Source organism: Pseudophryne corroboree, chromosome 8 (assembly GCF_028390025.1).
Source record: "Pseudophryne corroboree isolate aPseCor3 chromosome 8, aPseCor3.hap2, whole genome shotgun sequence".
NCBI lineage: Eukaryota > Metazoa > Chordata > Amphibia > Anura > Myobatrachidae > Pseudophryne > Pseudophryne corroboree.
Genome location: NC_086451.1, coordinates 27,324,220 through 27,342,437, shown reverse-complemented (window position 1 = coordinate 27,342,437; position 18,218 = coordinate 27,324,220). Strand labels below are relative to the sequence as shown.

Below are 18,218 nucleotides of genomic sequence, written 5' to 3'. Positions count from 1 at the left end.
CCGAAGCAACCTCTGCATCTGTCATTTATCTAGCACAGTCTTTAAAGGACAGTTAGCAGCCGATTGCTTTGGGCAACGTCCCCACTTTATCTCTCTCCAAGGTTTGATACAGCCCACCCACAGGTAGATCATTTTTAAAGTTCACAAGCCCTTGACCCTTATTTGTTCAACATAGAACCTTTGTGAAGAATTTGGGCCATCAGCTATGGCGTCACAAGGGGACGTGGGTACTCCATATCTCTCCACGGCTCATAAACACGCATGCCTATCATCAACGAGGCACGCCACCGGCTAAATATTGGTTCAACTGAAAACACGGCTCACTCCACCATAAGTGACAGGGTGTTCTATAAACATATCAAAGACCATCATCGTTAAAGCTGCGCTGAGCCAGTTGACAGACAACAACATACACCATGACACTTAGCGCCTAGAAGCTGCAATTAATATGGCTTTAAACCAACTGGCCAGCACTGCAAGACAATTGGGACATGAAGTAAAACTATGAGGTAAGAGTTGAGGTCACGTAGGATGTTGTACACGTGAAGTTTCCCAGCATCCAGGGAATGGATACAGGAATGGTGCTACGCACTGGTATACAGTGCCACCACTAGGGGGGGAGTTCTGCTGCTGGCCCTATCACTACACAGCCCACCATCTGGAAGCAACAATATGCAGAAAGGGAAACGCAGAGAAATATATACATTGCTCTATTCTGGCATAAAACCTGCACGCCGGGACTGGCACGTGTAGACTGCGAGATATGCGTACTGCGGAGACACTGGCTAACCACAGAATATAGAGGGGCTATGTGTGTACTTTATGGGAACAGTTTAATGCTATCAAATAAGTATAAACCGGTGCAAAAGGCAGACTCCCAAAAGTAGCGGTGAAGGTATAATTACAGCCGCCGTGTTAAAGTTTGGCCATTTAGCATACCGAAAAAGGCTCTGCAGAAAATACTTTCTACCCCTTCACGCTCTGCGAAACTGATTTTTTTGTGTGTGCGCTGAATGGAACGAGTAACTGCAAGTAGCCCCCATTTTCTATGGCCTGGCGACTTTTCCTCCTCAAACATTCTCTCCTTACTATCAATGCCAGAATATTATCTTAGCCGTAACTAAGGGGTTGTGAGCGGTTTTCGCCACACAGGGTGCAAGGCACCTTGCTGGCTATAGAGGGGCCCAGCGGCACCAGAAAATCCCCTATTGCTGCAATCTACCCTTAAAATCTCGCAGAGGCAGCTGAGTGATATTTGGCGATACTGGGCAGTAAGAGTAAACCTATGAATTGCGCCGGACCGACCTGAGGAGATATGTGTAACCTGGATAGCCGAATCATAACATCATACTTGCCTACCTGACCCTCTCCATGAGGGAGAAAATGCTCTGTTCCTGGACTTTCCTGGTAATGTATGATTGCCATCACCTGTGGTGAAACACCTTTCTTATCCATTAACTAGCTCACCACAGGTGATGGCAATCATTCATTACCAGGAAAGTCCAGGAACAGAGCATTTTCTCCCTCATGGAGAGGGTCAGGTAGGCAACTAAGCTGTAATGTTATCTTAGGTTATATTGATTTTTTTTTAGACAATTCTATTCTATTCATCAGCGGACAGTATTGTGCAATCAGGTTAGTTTATTGTGAGTACAATATTATGCTGTTTTAGGAGCATTGTTGGTTTTAGGCCTAATAATGATATTTTCTTATTGCCAATATTTACGGCAATAAGAAATTATACTGTAGATAGTACTAAAAATCACATACAGGACCAGGGGTTCCGAAAGCCCTTGGGGGACCCTCTCCTGGTAATTTCTGTGAAATGTAACCCATAGGCTACAGACTAATGCCAAACACTGGCATAATATGGATTCCGAAGCTTGGTAAATGTGACAGCTTGGCATGTGGGCAGCTGCCACTTTTGGAAATGGAGTGACTGTGGCAGATAAGGAGGTATCTGCTGTGGCCCTTCCTTCATAGGTCCGGGGGTGGGATCCTTAATATTAGTGGGTACCACCCCGAAAGCTGGTGTTTGGGGGTATAAGCCACAAACACTGATGTCAATTTACTAAGGTGGAAGTTTTTTTTTAGAACTGATGATGTTGCTCGTGACATCCAATCAGATTCAACTTAACATTCATAAAGCTGTTTCCAGAAGATAATAGGACAGAATCTGATTGGTTGCTATGGAAAACATCACAAGTTCTAAAAAAAACACCTCCCACCTTAGACACTTTACCCCATTGTTTGATAAATAGGCCTGTTGGGGTTTGCTTATTTCTGCGAGTGATAAATATCACACACATGGAAACTCATAGGATATCTACAGGCATGCACAAATGACCAGTTCATCTCTTGTATGACCGTCCTGGCTAAAAACTAATTACAATAAAATATTCTCAACTTTTTGAAACATCAACTGTATCCCTTTTCTAAAACCCCACCGCCGCCTCTTCTGACCTCTGCATTGATCTGGCCCGACAATACATTTGGCAGCACAGAGAGGCCTTAGCCGGGTCTCTGGATGTGTAATGGAGGCTGAGATCCAGGAGAGCCTTGCCAGGGCAGAGTAATCACACGCTGAACTGCCAAAGTCCTTTCATCAAGCTACAAGTATGGAAATGTCAGAGGGAGAAGGACGAAGAGAGACAGCAATCTGGTGCCTTACACAACTAGAATGAAAATGATTTACTAGGGAAGTGTGGTTCGGTTCTCCAGAAACCCCAATTTGTCCAAAACCATGGTGGTCATTCCGAGTTGATCGCTCGCTAGCAGTTTTTAGCAGCCGTGCAAACGCTAGGCCGCCTCCCACTGGGAGTGTATTTTAGCTTAGCAGAAGTGCGAACGAAAGGATCGCAGAGCGGCTACAAAGTTTTTTTGTGCAGTTTCAGAGTAGCTTCAAACCTACTCAGCGCTTGCGATCACTTCAGACTGTTCAGTTCCTGTTTTGACGTCACATACCTGCCCAGCGCTCGCCCAGCCACGCCTGCGTTTTTTCTGGCACACCTGCGTTTTTCCGAACACTCCCTGAAAACGGTCAGTTGACACCCAGAAACGCCCACTTCCTGTCAATCACTCTGCGGCCAGCAGAGTGACTGAAAAGCTTCGCTAGACCTTGTGCAAAACTACATAGTTCGATGTGCTCGTACGACGCGCGTGCGCATTGCGCCGCATACGCATGCGCAGAACAGCCGTTTTATAGCCTGATCTCTGCGCTGCGAACAACTGCAGCTAGCGATCAACTCGGAATGACCACCCGTGTCCGTTATCTCCCGAGGGGATTCGATCCGAGCTGAGTCACGGTTCAAATCTTCCCGCGGTATGGAATTTGAATATTAAATCTCAATTTTGAATTTTGGATGGAAACATTTTTATCAATGATTACTGATTTTTCATCGATTTTAAACGGAACCGAAATCTGAATCCGAACCAAAACACGGTGATGAATTCTAAGAAGAAGAAAAAACTCGGGCGTCTGTGCTCATCTTTATGATTTACTATTATCCACAAGATAAAGTGCTGTCAGGGGATAAATATGACATCCTGGCAGACGTCGCTATGCCAACAGCGGCATCCGTCTGCCGGAATTCTGGCGGCTCAGGAGCGAGTACTCTCGCAGGCTTGCCACGTATCGCTCGCCACAGGTTATATGCCCACTTGGTTGGTGGCGTGGACCTACCATCCGCGTGGGATCACCTGGCAGTGGTCGGGATTCCGGCTGTCGGTATTTTCACCGGCTATTGAGATTCCGGCGTCGGTCTCCTGAATGCTGATATCCCGACAGCCGGTTTATTGACTGCATCCCGCTGTCAGTCTTCAGCTGACTTTTATTTATAAGCTAGAGCGTTCCCTTCCTGCAACTTTGACTTTATACTTTGCTGCAGTTCTATTAAGACAAAACACTATTCTTAGTAAAAATTGCAGGAGGGTATGTGCACACCATTATAGTAAAGTCACCTGATGCTGGAGGAAAAGGTATATTTTGTCGACATTCATCATAAGTGTCGACTACATTGTCATGTTTTCCTTTTTTTATTTAAAGATTGTTAAATGCAGTGTCCTATGCGTGAACTGACGGAACACGCTGGAGCTTGTCCGCACTAAACGCAACATAACCCTTTAGTAGCCTACAGCGCAGTAGCTCCAACGATCGCTGTGCTGACTGTTTCACATTAACCAACTAACAGGATCATCAGAATTAAGATCAGCAGAGATATCTATACCCCCGGGGGCTACACAACCTGGCTAACGTTCAGCATTTCATACTGAGAAATCTAACCACATTGTGAATGTAAAGACTATGGGGGACATTTACTAAGCAGTGATAAGAGCGGAGAAGTGAGCCAGTGGAGAAATTGCCCCATCAACCAATCAGCAGCTCTGTATCATTTTATAGTATGCAAATTATAGATGTTACTTCAGTGCTGATTGGTTGCCATGGGCAACTTCTCCACTGGCTCACTTCTCCGCTCTTATCACTGCTTAGTAAATGTCACCCTAAGGCCCAGATTTATCAAGCCTTGGAGAGTGGTCAATTGCACGGTGATAAAGTGCCAACCAATCAGCTCCTAACTGTCATGTTACAGGTTAATGGGCTAATTTATCAATGCGTGATAAATTTCACTGTGAGTGATAAATTGCACCAGCCAATCAGCTCCTAATGGTCATTTTTCAAACACAGTCTGTAACATGGCAGCTAGGAGCTGATTGGCTTGGGCAATTTATCACTCACAGTGAAATGTATCACTCATTGATAAATGAGCCCATATGTTTGAAAAATGACAGTTAGGAGCTGATTGGTTGGTACTTTATCACCGTGCAATCTATCACTCTCCAAGGCTTGATATATACCTTGCCTTCAGAGCTTACAGTCTGCACTTGTTACCAGTTTCTACAAGGAGCACAAAAAAGGCCCAAGTGGGAGCTCTTCAGTATCAAACCTTCGACTGATGACAGGTAAAGGTGTTGCCTACAGCAATCAATGGCAATGCAGCTACCATTTTATAGAACGTACTAGATAAATTAAAGCAGGAATCTGATTGGATGCTACAGGCAACATAATAAAACAAGACCCTGTCCTGTAAAAATAATATTTTCTGGAGAATAGCATGCCCCATTCCATATTTGTCAGAAATTCTGTTCCCCCCAACCATTCAAAAGTTATCCCTTTTCAAAAAGATAGTTCTATCTGGTGTCAAGGAAACAACGGTACACGGCACGGAGGGATCTGCAAAACGCATAGAGCCGGTACCACGTTGTGCTTGGCAATTTCAGCAGCAAAGATAAAGTTTTCTATCAAATACTCAGCGGGTGAAATGCTGGAGAAAGCAGCCTGTGACCTCACTAAGCACGCACCGTCACGCTGCGCAGGAAAATACTGTTTTCCCAGAAGCCCTTTCAAGGACAAGACGCCCCTGTGGTTAAAAGAGAAAGGCCTTAGGAAAGATGAGGGGGAGCCGCAGGCGTCCCACCCTCCTGAAAATAAAAATAAGTTACCCTGAAATGTCTGCGTTCAGGAGGTGTCCCCGGGCTCCCCCTCCGTCTGGCATATGTGGAACATTCCTGAGGAGTTCTTTGGAATAGGTGATCTCAGACCACCAGAAGGGAATGTGAGATAGAGACTGTTCCACCATTGGCTAATAAGAAAAGGGGGGGAAACACACAACAAACATCATATTATATACAGTGACCATACAGAAAGCAGCGTATAGGTGTTCACAATGCTGTGACAATAAGAGAGGCGGCTGACACATGAGAATATCCGAATAGGAGGGAAGCATGGTTGCCAACACTAGGGGGGAGATGTATCGATGCATGGAGAGAGATAAAGTACTAACCAATCATCTTCTAACTGCCTTGTTACAGGCTATTGAAAAATGAAGGCGAGGAGCTGATTGGTTGGTGCTTTACCTCTCACCATTTTCTCTCTAAGCTTTGATAAATCTCCCCCTAGGTTAACTGACAGGGCAATAATAATAATTATCATTATTAATCAGTTAGGAGAATGCTGGTTGTGAGGAACCGTTTACAAAAGTTTCATTATTTTCCATCCCAACGCGCTGGGTTTTGCCTTGAATAAAAGTGCCATTTTGAAAACCGCTGGCAACATTGCAAAAAACAACAACAAAAAACGCGAATAAATAAACTCTGGGGCCTGTTTCTGTTTTTTTTCTCCTCAGGTTCTATGCCACATTTTATGACCATTTTAGGATGTGAAAAGGAGGGAAATGTAGATTAGACATGATGCAAAAGAGGGAGGGGCTTAGACGGGAAAGGTCTGTGCATTTGCAAGATCCAAGTGTTGTGCCTGAGGATGCAGCCTTGGATCACCATTGGTCACAATTCGCAATGGGTTTCGGCACTGGTCAGCCTACGTAAGCGGAAGCTTACTCAGGCTGGCCGTCGGATCCGGACGTCCGGGTCCAGGAAGTCTGCGTAGTCGTCACGCCTACAAAACGGGGGCGTGTCATAGAATGGTACTGGGTGCAGCCCCCCAAATGGTTGACAGGGGGCTGCAAGTGATATGGCAAGAATGGATCCAGCCACACCATCGGATTTGTACATAAACCATCGGATGTATGTACAAATCTGGATTAGGCCCTCAGGGAACAAATGGGAGAGTTATGTTTAACTGATAAACACTAGGACTATAAATATATATTTATATATATATAGATGTCCAAGTGGTCGGCACTCCTGATTAAATGAATATAATGCCTGGTGCCTTCTCTTGCAGAGTTATCCACTGTATAAACAAATAAAATTGAGCGGCACTCTCAGGACTTTAACAAAGAACGGGTCCTCAGCCCATCATAAGTTTGCAACGTTTCGGTAATTTTATTTCAACCGTCGTCAGGCATAATAACCTATTATGCCTGACGACGGTTGAAATAAAATTACCGAAACGTTGCAAACTTATGATGGACTGAGGACCCGTTCTTTGTTAAAGTCCTGAGAGTGCCGCTCAATTTTATTTGTTTATATATATATATATATATATATATATATATTTATTTATAGTCCTAGTGTTTATCAGTTAAACAGTCTCCAAGATATATGTATATATATATATATATATATATATATATATCTTGGAGACTGGATAAGGATGGGGATGGTGGTGGGGGGGGGGGGCAAGTTTGGGAAATTGGCAATAGAACCTGTTTCCTACTGAGCAAGAAAAATTATAATGAAAAGATCTGCATTTATTTCAGGTTGTAATAAATATATAAAAGTCCCTTTCTAGACCAGGGGTCAATATGCTATTGTTGTGGGTTCCCAAAACATATGACAATCAGGCCCCCCACAAAAACAGACTGTAGAACCCCCTTTTGGTATCTTGCGCGCCTCTGTTCTACAATACTCTTGTTCATAACGCAGAGACCTTTTTCTTTACAAATCCATCTGCATGGACGCAGTGGTCACCCGCTTAATATACAAAGAGTGGGGAGGGACATTCTAGAAGCAGATTCAGAGGTAATTAAGCGTTATGGAAAGAAACACGACAGCCCTAAAAAAGGGCAGCAACGCAAAGCCTAAATTTAGCCTCTTTTCTTAGTTGCTGAATGTTATGCTGCTTAAAAGGAGGTGAGGTGACAGCTCCCTATATGTGTGAGAGACTCTGAGTTCCAAAATCTCTGTAACAATATAATCTAGGTTATCACACTCCATAGACGAGAGATCTGTGGCGTTTGAGCATTATGTACAAGTGAACACCAGCAGGTAATCTGTGCTATATAAATATTACACTTCCATGTATTCAGGGCGAAGCTGACATACCTTCCTTTAAATATGTCACAGCCTCTTTCATCTAAGTGGAAATAGCAATTTCTGATCTACCTGGAAACCATATTTCCTCATATAGGTAGACTATTCTGTTTGTTTGTTTGTTTGTTTGGTTCAGCCAAGTGGGAGCCATCTTTAATCCATCCTGTCAGCCATTTTGTACTTCACAACCATGCCAGTCCCTCATATGCAGGATAATCTTCTCAAATTCTTCAAACAGCTTTAAAATTGCCCACCCTATCTCTTATAGGAAGTCTTTCTATTTAGTTCCTAATGAAATTCATCACTGCTCTAAAAGTAATGACACGGACGGATTCCCCATATGCAAATGCCAACATAACCAAATCTAATATGTATCATTACCAGTTCTCTTTCTTGAGCTTCACATTGAACAAGAAATGAGCATCATTATCTCACGTTCATTGAAAGTAAGATATAAAGGTATTTAACAAAAAAAATTGAGGATCCGGGGAGGATGACAAATTAATTCCAATAAATTAATGATTCGATGGTCGCTCGCACGAATAAAAATATCCAGTGGTTAAGGTGTATTCAGGCCGCTGATATGACTTCCTGTGATAAAGTTGATTAAATTGTTGGCGGACATTTCCGTGAACACAAAACGTGATCCCATAAAAAAAATTCTCCTCAGAAAGCCAAGTGACCAATTGTCACAAAAAAAGCATTTTGTTTCATCTTCTCCATCTCTCCAAATAACTAATCCTCCACGTGACTGAGCTTAACAGTCTCAATAAAGCTCTCCATCATGTATAATGCACCTCGCCGGACTTTGGGCACCCTCATGTATGTGGGGGGTAGAATTAGCTTGATTCCATCAACAAGCTAAAGGATCGGAGGTTCAACTTCCACGCAGTGATCTGTGCACTGGACTAGGCCTCAAAGTGGATATCCAAGGTGGGTCTTCCTGCTTCCTGCCCGGAAGCCGCCCCGCATGACATGTAGGCTGCAACTACACAAAAACACGCATCTCTTTCAACAGATGATGCAGACGGAAAGCTATCTTAGATCCCAAGGAAATTCACATGGGCGTTAAAGAGATAAAATTACGTGTCCTGGCAGGATTTTAGAGGTAACAGCTCTATGGGTTCCTTATGGCTTTTGAGGTCCAGGCGACAGGACAACAGGGGTGGAAAGACCATCAACGCTGAGTGTTGGAACATGAATCTGGTTGCTTCCATTGGTTGGGAACTGGAATGAAAGAAAGTGATTGGGATGCCTGAAAGGCTCATAGATAATATATAAACAAAAAAACATATAAATGCAGATAAAAACAATCAAGAAAGACATATATGGTTATTAAAATAAAAAAAAATAAAAAAGAAGACACATTGGATGTTAATACTGTTTCTCTTCTAAAAAAAAATCTGCAACAGTGTCACTAGAACATCACATCAGTGGGGGGTGTACATGATCTTTTCACTATCCAACTCTCTAATCCCTCCTCACATCATGTCACTGCCCCGTCACACGCAGCCCTGTCCTCACTGACACATCACTCATCCCCTGATATACTCTGTGCTGCAGGGGACGCTAGTCCTTTCCCTATATAACTCTCAGTCTGTGGCTTCCTGCTGCCTCCATTCCCCTCCTCACATCATGTCACTGCCCCGTCACATGCAGCCCTGCCTCCCTAAGATAACACTCATCTCCTGATGTACCCTGTGCTGCTGGGGACCCTGCTCCTTTCACTACATAACTCTCAGTCTGTGGCATCCTGCTGACTCCATTCCCCTCCTCATATTGTGTCACTGCTCCTGTCACATGCAGACCTGTCCTCACTGACACATCACTCATCTCCTGATATACTCTAAGCTGCCGGGGACCCTGCTCCTCCCACTATATAACTCCTAGTCTGTGTCTTCCTGCTGCCTCCATTCCCCTCCTCACATCATGTCACTGCCCCTGTCACATGCAGCCCTGTCCTCACTAACACATCCCTCATCTCCTGATATACTCTGTGCTGCAGGGGACCCTGCTCCTCCCACTATATAACTCTCAGTCTGTGGTTTCCTGCTGCCTCCTCACATCATGTCACTGCCCCTGTCACATGCAGCCCTGTCCTCAATAACACATCACTCATCTCCTGATATACTCTGTGCTGCTGAGGACCCTGCTCCTCCCACTATATAACACTCAGTCTGTGGCTTCCTGCTGCCTCCATTCCCCTCCTCACATCATGTCACTGCCCCTGTCACATGCAACCCTGTCCTCACTGACACATCACTCATCTCCTGATATATTCTGTGCTGCTGGGTACCCTGCTCCTCCCACTACATAACTCTCAGTCTGTGGCTTCCTGCTGCCTCCATTCCCCTCCTCACATCATGTCATTGCCCCTGTCACATGCAGCCCTCTACTCAATGATACATCACCCATTTACTGATATACTCTGTGCTGCTGGAGACCCTGCTCCTCCCACTACATAACTCTCAGTCTGTGGCTTCCTGCTGCCTCCATTCCCCTCCTCACATCATGTCACTGCCCCTGTCACATGCAGCCCTGTCCTCACTGACACATCACTCATCTCCTGATATACTCTGTGCTGCTGGGGAACACTGCTCCTCCCACTATATAACGCTCAGTCTGTGGCTTCCTGCTGCCTCCATTCCCCTCCTCACATCATGTCACTGCCCCTGTCACATGTAGCTCTGTCCTCACTAAAACATCACTCATCTCCTGATGTACTCTGTGCTGCTGGGGATCCTGCTCCTCCTACTATATAACTCTCAGTCTGCTTCCTGCTGCCTTCATTCCCCTCCTCACATCATGTCACTGCCCCTGTCACATGCAGCCCTGTCCTCGCTGACACATCACTCATCTCCTGATGTACTCTGTGCTGCTGGGGACCCTGCTCCTCCCACTATATAACTCTCAGTCTGTGGTTTCCTGCTGCCTCCATTTCTCTGCTCACGTAATATCACTGCCCTTGTAACATATAGCTCTATCCTCACATACTATTACAGACGCTGAAATAAGATGTGCTGCTGTGAGAACTGGACGGCCAAACTTACCTGAAAGGACAACTTTGCAGGACTTCTGGGGGCGATCGGGCTGAGGGTGCTCCAAAAATGGATAGAGGGCGGCAGTGAACTTGGGGTGAGCAGGAGAGGAGTCTGAAACCACACACACAAAAACAACGTTAATTACAAGTTTTTGTTTTTCTACATTAATGGACAAGATCTTTGATGGAACGGATTCTCCTAAATGACACACAGCAGCCGCCGGGCAGGCAATCCTTACTGCTGTCATGCCTGGTGGCCACACCCATTACATAATGCAGCGTAGGCCAGGTTTATCCAGACACCCACCTCAGCACTTTCCAATTCCTAAATCACTTTTCTGGGACACCCTTTGCTTATGCTGCTAGGCACATTATATATATAGAAAACACATGATCCGGCTCATGCTATCACTAAATGTACTGAACAACAGAAAATACAAATAAAATGTGGAAAATATAGGCAGCAGCGGCGGCGGAACTATCGCAAATCTCTGAATCCCTGCGTTGAGCGCTCCCGGCTGGCAGTAGGTACATCACTACAGTAAATGCTGTATGAGATCAAGTCTGCCCATTGGATCTAATGCTTGTATCCTCTGTATGTCAGGGGGGGGGGAGTGATCACCTCGGCCCCTCCACCCAGTTCTGACCGAACGGGATCTCCTGCAGCACAACGTGGCCCTACCGAGGTCGCAAACCTGAACCTCTGTACTGTATGTACTAACAGTAAGTGGGTAACCTAATGAATGATAGACAGCGTCTAGGCCAACAGTCAATAGGACTACATCATACGGTTAACATTATTATTATTATTATCCTTTATTTATATGGCGTCACAAGGTGCCCGCAGCGCCCAGTTACAGAGTACATAAACTAGTAAGCAAAACAAGAAAACAGTGACTTACAGTTCAAGACAATATAGGACAAGCAGCAGACGACACTGACATATGTATTATAGGCCCTACATACTACGCGATAACACTGAAAGATATGAACGATCTCCTTCATTAATGAACGAGATATCGTTCATATCGCTCAGTGTGCGGCCCCACGCTCGTTCATCGTTGGTGCCGGGTCGCTTACACATGCAGGCCACTATGGACAATCTCGTCCATATTAGTATGCAGGGCTATGGGGCTGAGTGACGGGAGCAGTGAAGAAAGTTCACCCCCCACCGCCGGTTCAAAAGGTCAACATGACCTTGGTTGATACACAAATGGTCGACACATGCTTTTGGGTTTGTGTACATGTTTTTCCAACGTTTGCTTGATTTACTATCCAGACTATGATTGGGAATAGTAACCTGTGGCAAGTGGAGCGGAGCGAGCCACCTTGCCCGAAGCGTGGTGAGCAAAGCCAGCCCATAAGGGTATACGTTTTTAATGATGGTGGTCACGTATTACTACACATATTACCAAACATACATTTGACCCCCCAAAAACTGAAAAACTTATGTCAGCTGTGTTAGACCATTGTCGTGTTGACCTTTTTACTCTGACGACATTAACTAGTGTCAACCTTTTATCTATTGACCTTATGTACCTGTCGACCTAATTCACGTCGACCTTAATACTGTAGATCTATACCACACCCCAGTAGGTGAGGTCCTCAGCGAGCGGCCAGCCTTAAGGAGAAACTAAACCCAGCAAACACGCTATGACACTGACGCGGGGGATCCCAGACAGTGCCGCCTCATCTTCCCTGACATGCCAGACTCTGACTAACCAGAGAATGAATCAGACGTTTGTCACATGACGCTGTAAAGTCATAGACTAAACAGAGACAATCACAGGCGGACGTTCCCACCGGTGTCCAGAGATGGCTCATCCATCACTATGGGATCTGCTGAGTATAAATTGTGGTTAATTGTATGAAATGATCAGCGACTTTCACTTTCAATTTCTCTCTGTGCTCATAGGATAAGACCTGACTGAGCGAGAAGAACGTGTCCCTGAGGAAAATCTGGCCTCCGGTGGACTGACCGCAACATATATTTGAAGTCTTGTGTGTGTCTACCCGTGCTTACGCAGGACAGGTCTGAGGGATCTAAGAAATGATATACGGTTGTGTACAGTGGCACCGAGAGGTGGGGGGAAGGGTACTAATTGCCTGGGCCCAGGTCTGATGGAGTGGCCCAGGTTCCCAGCTGCAGAATTTCCCCTCAGCCCAGTGGCCAGGGAGGTGCTTAAGATACAATTTTTTTCTGTATGTTTTTCTAAGGGAGCATGACCACGCCTCCTGTGATTAGGGCACACCCCCTAAAAAATTCCTGGGCCCAACCAGGCTCTCTACTGCTCTGGTTGTGTATTAGGCACTCCTACAATTGGGGGGCATGATCACATGACCCAGAGGAGCGTGGTTACACCTCCCATTCACTCCCGGGCCCCTACAGAGGTCTGAGCCTGATAAATTTGTATCCACTCTTTCTTCTCTCAGGACCCCTGGTCCCAGGTGTCAGGGGCAGGGCTTTCGTTAGAAGCACTAGGCACGCTCCTTGGATGAGCAGCAAAGCCGTCGAGACTTCCAGCAGACCCGGCTGCTGGGGACACCCAGATATGCCCCTCTTTTTCATTAAATTTTTATAGAGGTCGTGGTCATGGAATCACGGGGGGTGGGGGGTGTGTCTATGCCTCTCCAGCTCTTCCAGGTCCCTATAGAGGTAATCTATGTCCTATCACCTCTGCATTATACTGAAGAGTGCAGCCACCATAATATTATAGAGCAGGCTCGCCTCAGAATGTCTCAGTCACACTGCGCATCTCACGCCATACAGCGTATAGGTGAATCAATACTACTGTAGGTGTATACAAACCTACTTGTGGCAACATTTCACACTACAAGGTCTCTACGTCAAATAGTGGCAACACATTGCGTTGTATCACAAAACAAGTCACCTGTCTAGGGGATGTCGCTAGATCTTAGTGTATTTGTACGGTGCTCTTCTTCTGAACATGGGTCCAGAAGAAGTAGAAGATGATGTCTTCCTCCACAGGAAATGAACACAATTTAATGCAGAACGCCAAATGCTACACTGAATACTTGCAACCTCGTGTCCCACTTACCAGCGAATGAGAGGTGATGACTGAAGACGCACTTGTAGGAGCCAGTAGGGAGTTAACCGTAACGTTCATCTTCTCATGTCCTATGACCGAGGAGAATGGAAGTTCTAAGTCTTTTGGCTTCTTCCCTTTCACAGGTTGTCCCTCAGGAGATGTAGTTGGACTAGGGATGTCCTCCTTCTTCTCCTCCTCATGGGGCTCCATCTTCATCTTTACATCCTCCTTCTCCGGAGAGTTAATTACGACCAAAATCTCCTGGGCAAGTGGCTGGTCGGCAGCCAGGGTCTTCAACTCAGGCAGAGAAGCAAGAAAGACCTGAGGCTCGGAGAGGTCGTCAACGTCGGTGGCTGTGTCTTCAAGAGAGTCCTCCACCTTTATGTCAGGAGTTGGCGGATCGACGGTCACCTAAGCAGGAAGGAGAGGTAAGATATTTGCATCGAAAAGTTTGGCTGCCTTTAAAATAATGCTTGCTGTCGCTTGGGAACACCTGCATTTTTCCTGACACTTCCAGAAAACGGCCAGTTACCACCCCCAAAGTCCGCTCCCTGTCAATCACCTTGCGAACGCTTTGCAATCAAAATTTTCGCACCATCCTGTCGCTGTTTGGCGTTGCGTCTGTGCATTGCGGTGCATACGCATGCGCAGTCAGTCGATAATCGTCCGCTGTGCGATTTCGCACAACAGTGACCAGGTCTGAATAGGCCCCTTAAGGCGGAATGGCAAAACATACCACCTGCTGTTGTCCAGGAACGTGTGGTCAGTTTGCCAGGAAGAGTGTCTGCAGTAATCACTACTCGCGGTGGCCCTACAAAGTACTGACGCCAATAAAATCTCGTTAATCTATTTGCTGTCAGTGGCCAATCACTTTTGTCTACATAGTGTATCATGATCACAGGTCCTCAATGTCGGCACTGTCAGCTGTCGAGATTCCGGCTTCGATAAACTGACCACCGGGATCCTGACAGCAGGAAAATTAACCGCATCTCCCACCACCACCACCACCATATTGGACTGGTATTGGAGTACAAATGGATATTACATGTAGCTGTAGTTCTTTGGAGCTTTGGATGTTGACTTCTACCGACAGATCTCCGTCGCTCTGCTCTGCGGCCTCGTATGATTGGATGTCAATGCTTTGACCTTTGTCCTCTTGCAGGGGCGGAGCTTCGGCTGGAATCAAGACTTCCAGTTTGCTAGACTTGGTCTGCGTGGCGGGTGGAGACTGCAGCGATTGGATGGTGAAAGTGGAGTAGAGACCGGAGCGCATGTATTCATTGCGGCTTGTCTTGGGGCTGCTCCTTGCCATCTTTGGGACATACGGGGAGCTGTCTCCGGTTCTGGGGGGCTGGGTCAGTTCAGGCACAGCCTCGCTACATTTGCCGTTCTCCTTTGCGGTCTCACAGCTGCCGGGATCCGGATAGCACACAAACTTGTACACAAACTTTTGGCCACTGACTTTCTTGATAATGTTCTGAAACATAATTAAAAACACACTCCTATTCTTTTAAATGCCATCATAACTCTGGGCCTAATTCAGACCTGATTGCAAAAGCAAAATCTTTCTCTAATGGGCAAAACCATGCTGTGCTGCAGGTGGGGCAGATATAACATGTGCAGACAGTTAGATTTGGGTGGGTTATATTGTTTCTGTGCAGGGTAAATACTGGCTGCTTTATTTTTACACTGTAATTTAGATTTCAGTTTGAACATACCCCACCCAAATCTAACTCTCTCTGCACATGTTACATCTGCCCCCCCCCCTTCAGTGCACATGGTTTTGTCCATTAGAGAAAAAGTTTGCTGTTGCGATCAGGTCTGAATTAGGCCCTATATACAAAGCAAAAGCATTACTTTACTTCTCAGCTTGGAAAAATAAGCAGTGGATGCAATATAATTCATATTTGAGAAGGATTTACAATTTATATTTAAAGAGTAATCATTGCCTCCAGGTGGAGAAGGCACGCCTATTGTGTGAGGAGCCAATATGAATTCTAGCAAATCAGTATTAGCTAGTGATGTCACTAAGGTATGATACACAAAGGGGCAGATCAATTAGCCTTCAGTGCACAGCTGTAGCTCCCGGGTTAAGCTTTAGGTCCAGAGGCTGCACGGAAAAATCTGCATTACGTGCACCCATATCTTAAGAGTTAGGCTCACCTGGTTATCTTCATATCTTACAGCTAAGCTCACCTGGTTATATTAATATCTCATAGCTAAGCTCACCTGGTTATACTAATATCTCACAGCTAAGCTCACCTGGTTATACTAATATCTCACAGCTAAGCTCACCTGGTTATACTAATATCTCACAGCTAAGCTCACCTGGTTATACTAATATCTCACAGCTAAGCTCACCTGGTTATACTAATATCTCATAGCTAAGCTCACCTGGTTATACTAATATCTCACAGCTAAGCTCGCCTGGTTATTCTAATATCTCACAGCTAAGCTCACCTGGTTATTCTAACATCTCACAGCTAAGCTCACCTGGTTATACTAATATCTCACAGCTAAGCACACCTGGTTATACTAATATCTCAGAGTTAAGTTCACCTGGTTATTATAATAATATCTTTAGAGCTAAGCTCACCTGGTTATACTAATATCTCATAGCTAAGCTCACCTGGTTATACTAATATCTCACAGCTAAACTCATCTGGTTGTACTAATATCTCAGAGTTAAGTTCACCTGGTTATACTAATATCTCACAACTGAGCTCACCTGGTTATACTAATATCTTTAGAGCTATGCTCACCTGGTTATACTAATATCTCACAGCTAAGCTCACCTGGTTATACTAATATGTCAGAGTTAATATCTCACAGCTAAGCCCACCTGGTTATAATATGTCAGAGCTAAACTCACTTGATTATAATTATCTCAGAGCTAAGCTCACCTGTGTATAGTAATATATCAGACCTCAGCTCACCCAGTTATACTAATATATCAAACCTACCTAACATACTAATATCTCAGCTCACCCAGTTAAACTAGCTCAGTTTGTTGTAGTAATATACCAGCGCTCTATTCACCTGTTCCTACTAACATCTCAGGTCCCAGATCACGTGACCATCTTAGCACCTAGTCTCGCCCGGCCAGCCTCCCATCTCATAACTCGGCTCACCTTATCGTAGTAATATCTCAGAGCTCGGCTCAGCTTGTCGTAGTTCATGTTGGTCTTGTTTTTACGTAGGCCCCACAGTCGGGCGACCTCCTCGGCATCCAGGAGTTTAAATTCCCCATCGTTGGACGTCCAGGAGATGAGATGCCGGTGGCTCTGCTCCTCCAGTAACTGCAAGAGAAACTGCCAGAGAGTCCCAGAAGGGTCCATCTCTGGGAGACCAAGCAAAAGCGTAAGACCGCGGCGTGAGACATGGGAAAAGGGTGACAGTCAGCGAGAGAGGAGAAGATGGCTTTCACACCGGAGATAACATGAAAGCGAGCACATGGACACAGACTTAGAGGTATTCGTGAAAGAAGGACACAGATGAGGAAGACGAGAGAATTGGCAAGAGGTGGAAGGACAGAGAAGAGACATAGAGCACTGGTTGGTGTCAATATTGACTGCACAGCGGCCAATCTCTGGATCACATCTGAATCTCACCTGACTCCTTTATTACGCTCCATGCTTCCCCTGTCACCGCTCAGTACTTTCCCCCACTGCTCTACTCTCCTGCTCGCTCTCCCCCGCTCTCATGGCGTTTTACAAGTAGATGGTGCTGAACAGAAGCGCACACTGCATGACAGAGCAGCCACAGAGTGGGAGGAACAGGGGACAGGATAAAGCAGCGAATGAATTGACAGCACAACATGCCTTTGCTCCCGCCCCACCAACCCTTGCTAGATCCCCCACATTATTTTTTTATTATTATTTTTTTCCCCTCCGTTTCCTCTCTTACCTGTCTGGAGTCTCTCAGGCGTCCCTCCTAGCATTGAGTGTCTGGCTCATTCTGCTCCTGGAGGGTCCCAGACTCCCAGCCAGTCCCTGCAACCCTAAGGCTGCAGAGAGAGGAGTCTGGAACATGTTCCTGGGCACGGGGAAGAGAAAGACAGAGAGAGAAAGAGAATGGCTGAATGTTTTCCCTGGGCCTTATATATACATATACACAGGTGTCGCTCTACAGTCCTTCTCCTGTGCCTCGTCCCTCCATCGCTCTCTGGTCTGCTGGCCCTCTGCTTCCTCCTGGTGTTATGTGGCCCTCTCTCGCCTTCTCCCAGCTGCAGACACAGGAGGAGAGAGAATCCTGGTTCACGTCAGAGAGAAGGGAAAGGAGTGTGGAAGGGAGGAGAGAGGAGGTGACATGGGAGGGGAGAGACGAGGCACGGGGCCCAGCTTTCTCATAAATAGGAA

General features: G+C 45.8%; 1 protein-coding gene across 2 annotated transcripts; it reads right to left on the bottom strand.

Moving 5' to 3' along the window:
* Positions 1-7,030: 7,030 nt before the first annotated feature.
* Positions 7,031-18,218, bottom strand: LOC134948249 (ETS domain-containing protein Elk-1-like). Of its 2 annotated transcripts, XM_063936117.1 has the most exons (7): positions 17,767-18,218; positions 17,472-17,603; positions 16,992-17,200; positions 14,906-15,337; positions 13,870-14,271; positions 10,821-10,922; positions 7,031-8,997 (listed from the first exon to the last, which is right to left on the bottom strand). In XM_063936117.1, the coding sequence occupies exons 3-7, from the start codon at positions 17,196-17,198 to the stop codon at positions 8,899-8,901; spliced, it is 1,242 nt and encodes a 413-aa protein (XP_063792187.1). In that variant the 5' UTR covers positions 17,199-17,200; positions 17,472-17,603; positions 17,767-18,218; the 3' UTR covers positions 7,031-8,898. The 2 variants fall into 2 exon arrangements, with proteins under 2 accessions (XP_063792187.1, XP_063792186.1); XM_063936116.1 differs by lacking the exon at positions 17,472-17,603.

Coding starts and splice junctions, on each gene's coding strand:
- LOC134948249 (XM_063936116.1), bottom strand. CDS start 17,800: ATGCTAGGAGGGACGCCTGAGAGACTCCAGACAG. Junction 15,338..16,991: donor TGAGATATTACTACGATAAG/GTGAGCCGAGTT, acceptor ATTATGTTTCAG/AACATTATCAAGAAAGTCAG. Junction 14,272..14,905: donor CCAAAGAACTACAGCTACAT/GTAATATCCATT, acceptor CTTCCTGCTTAG/GTGACCGTCGATCCGCCAAC.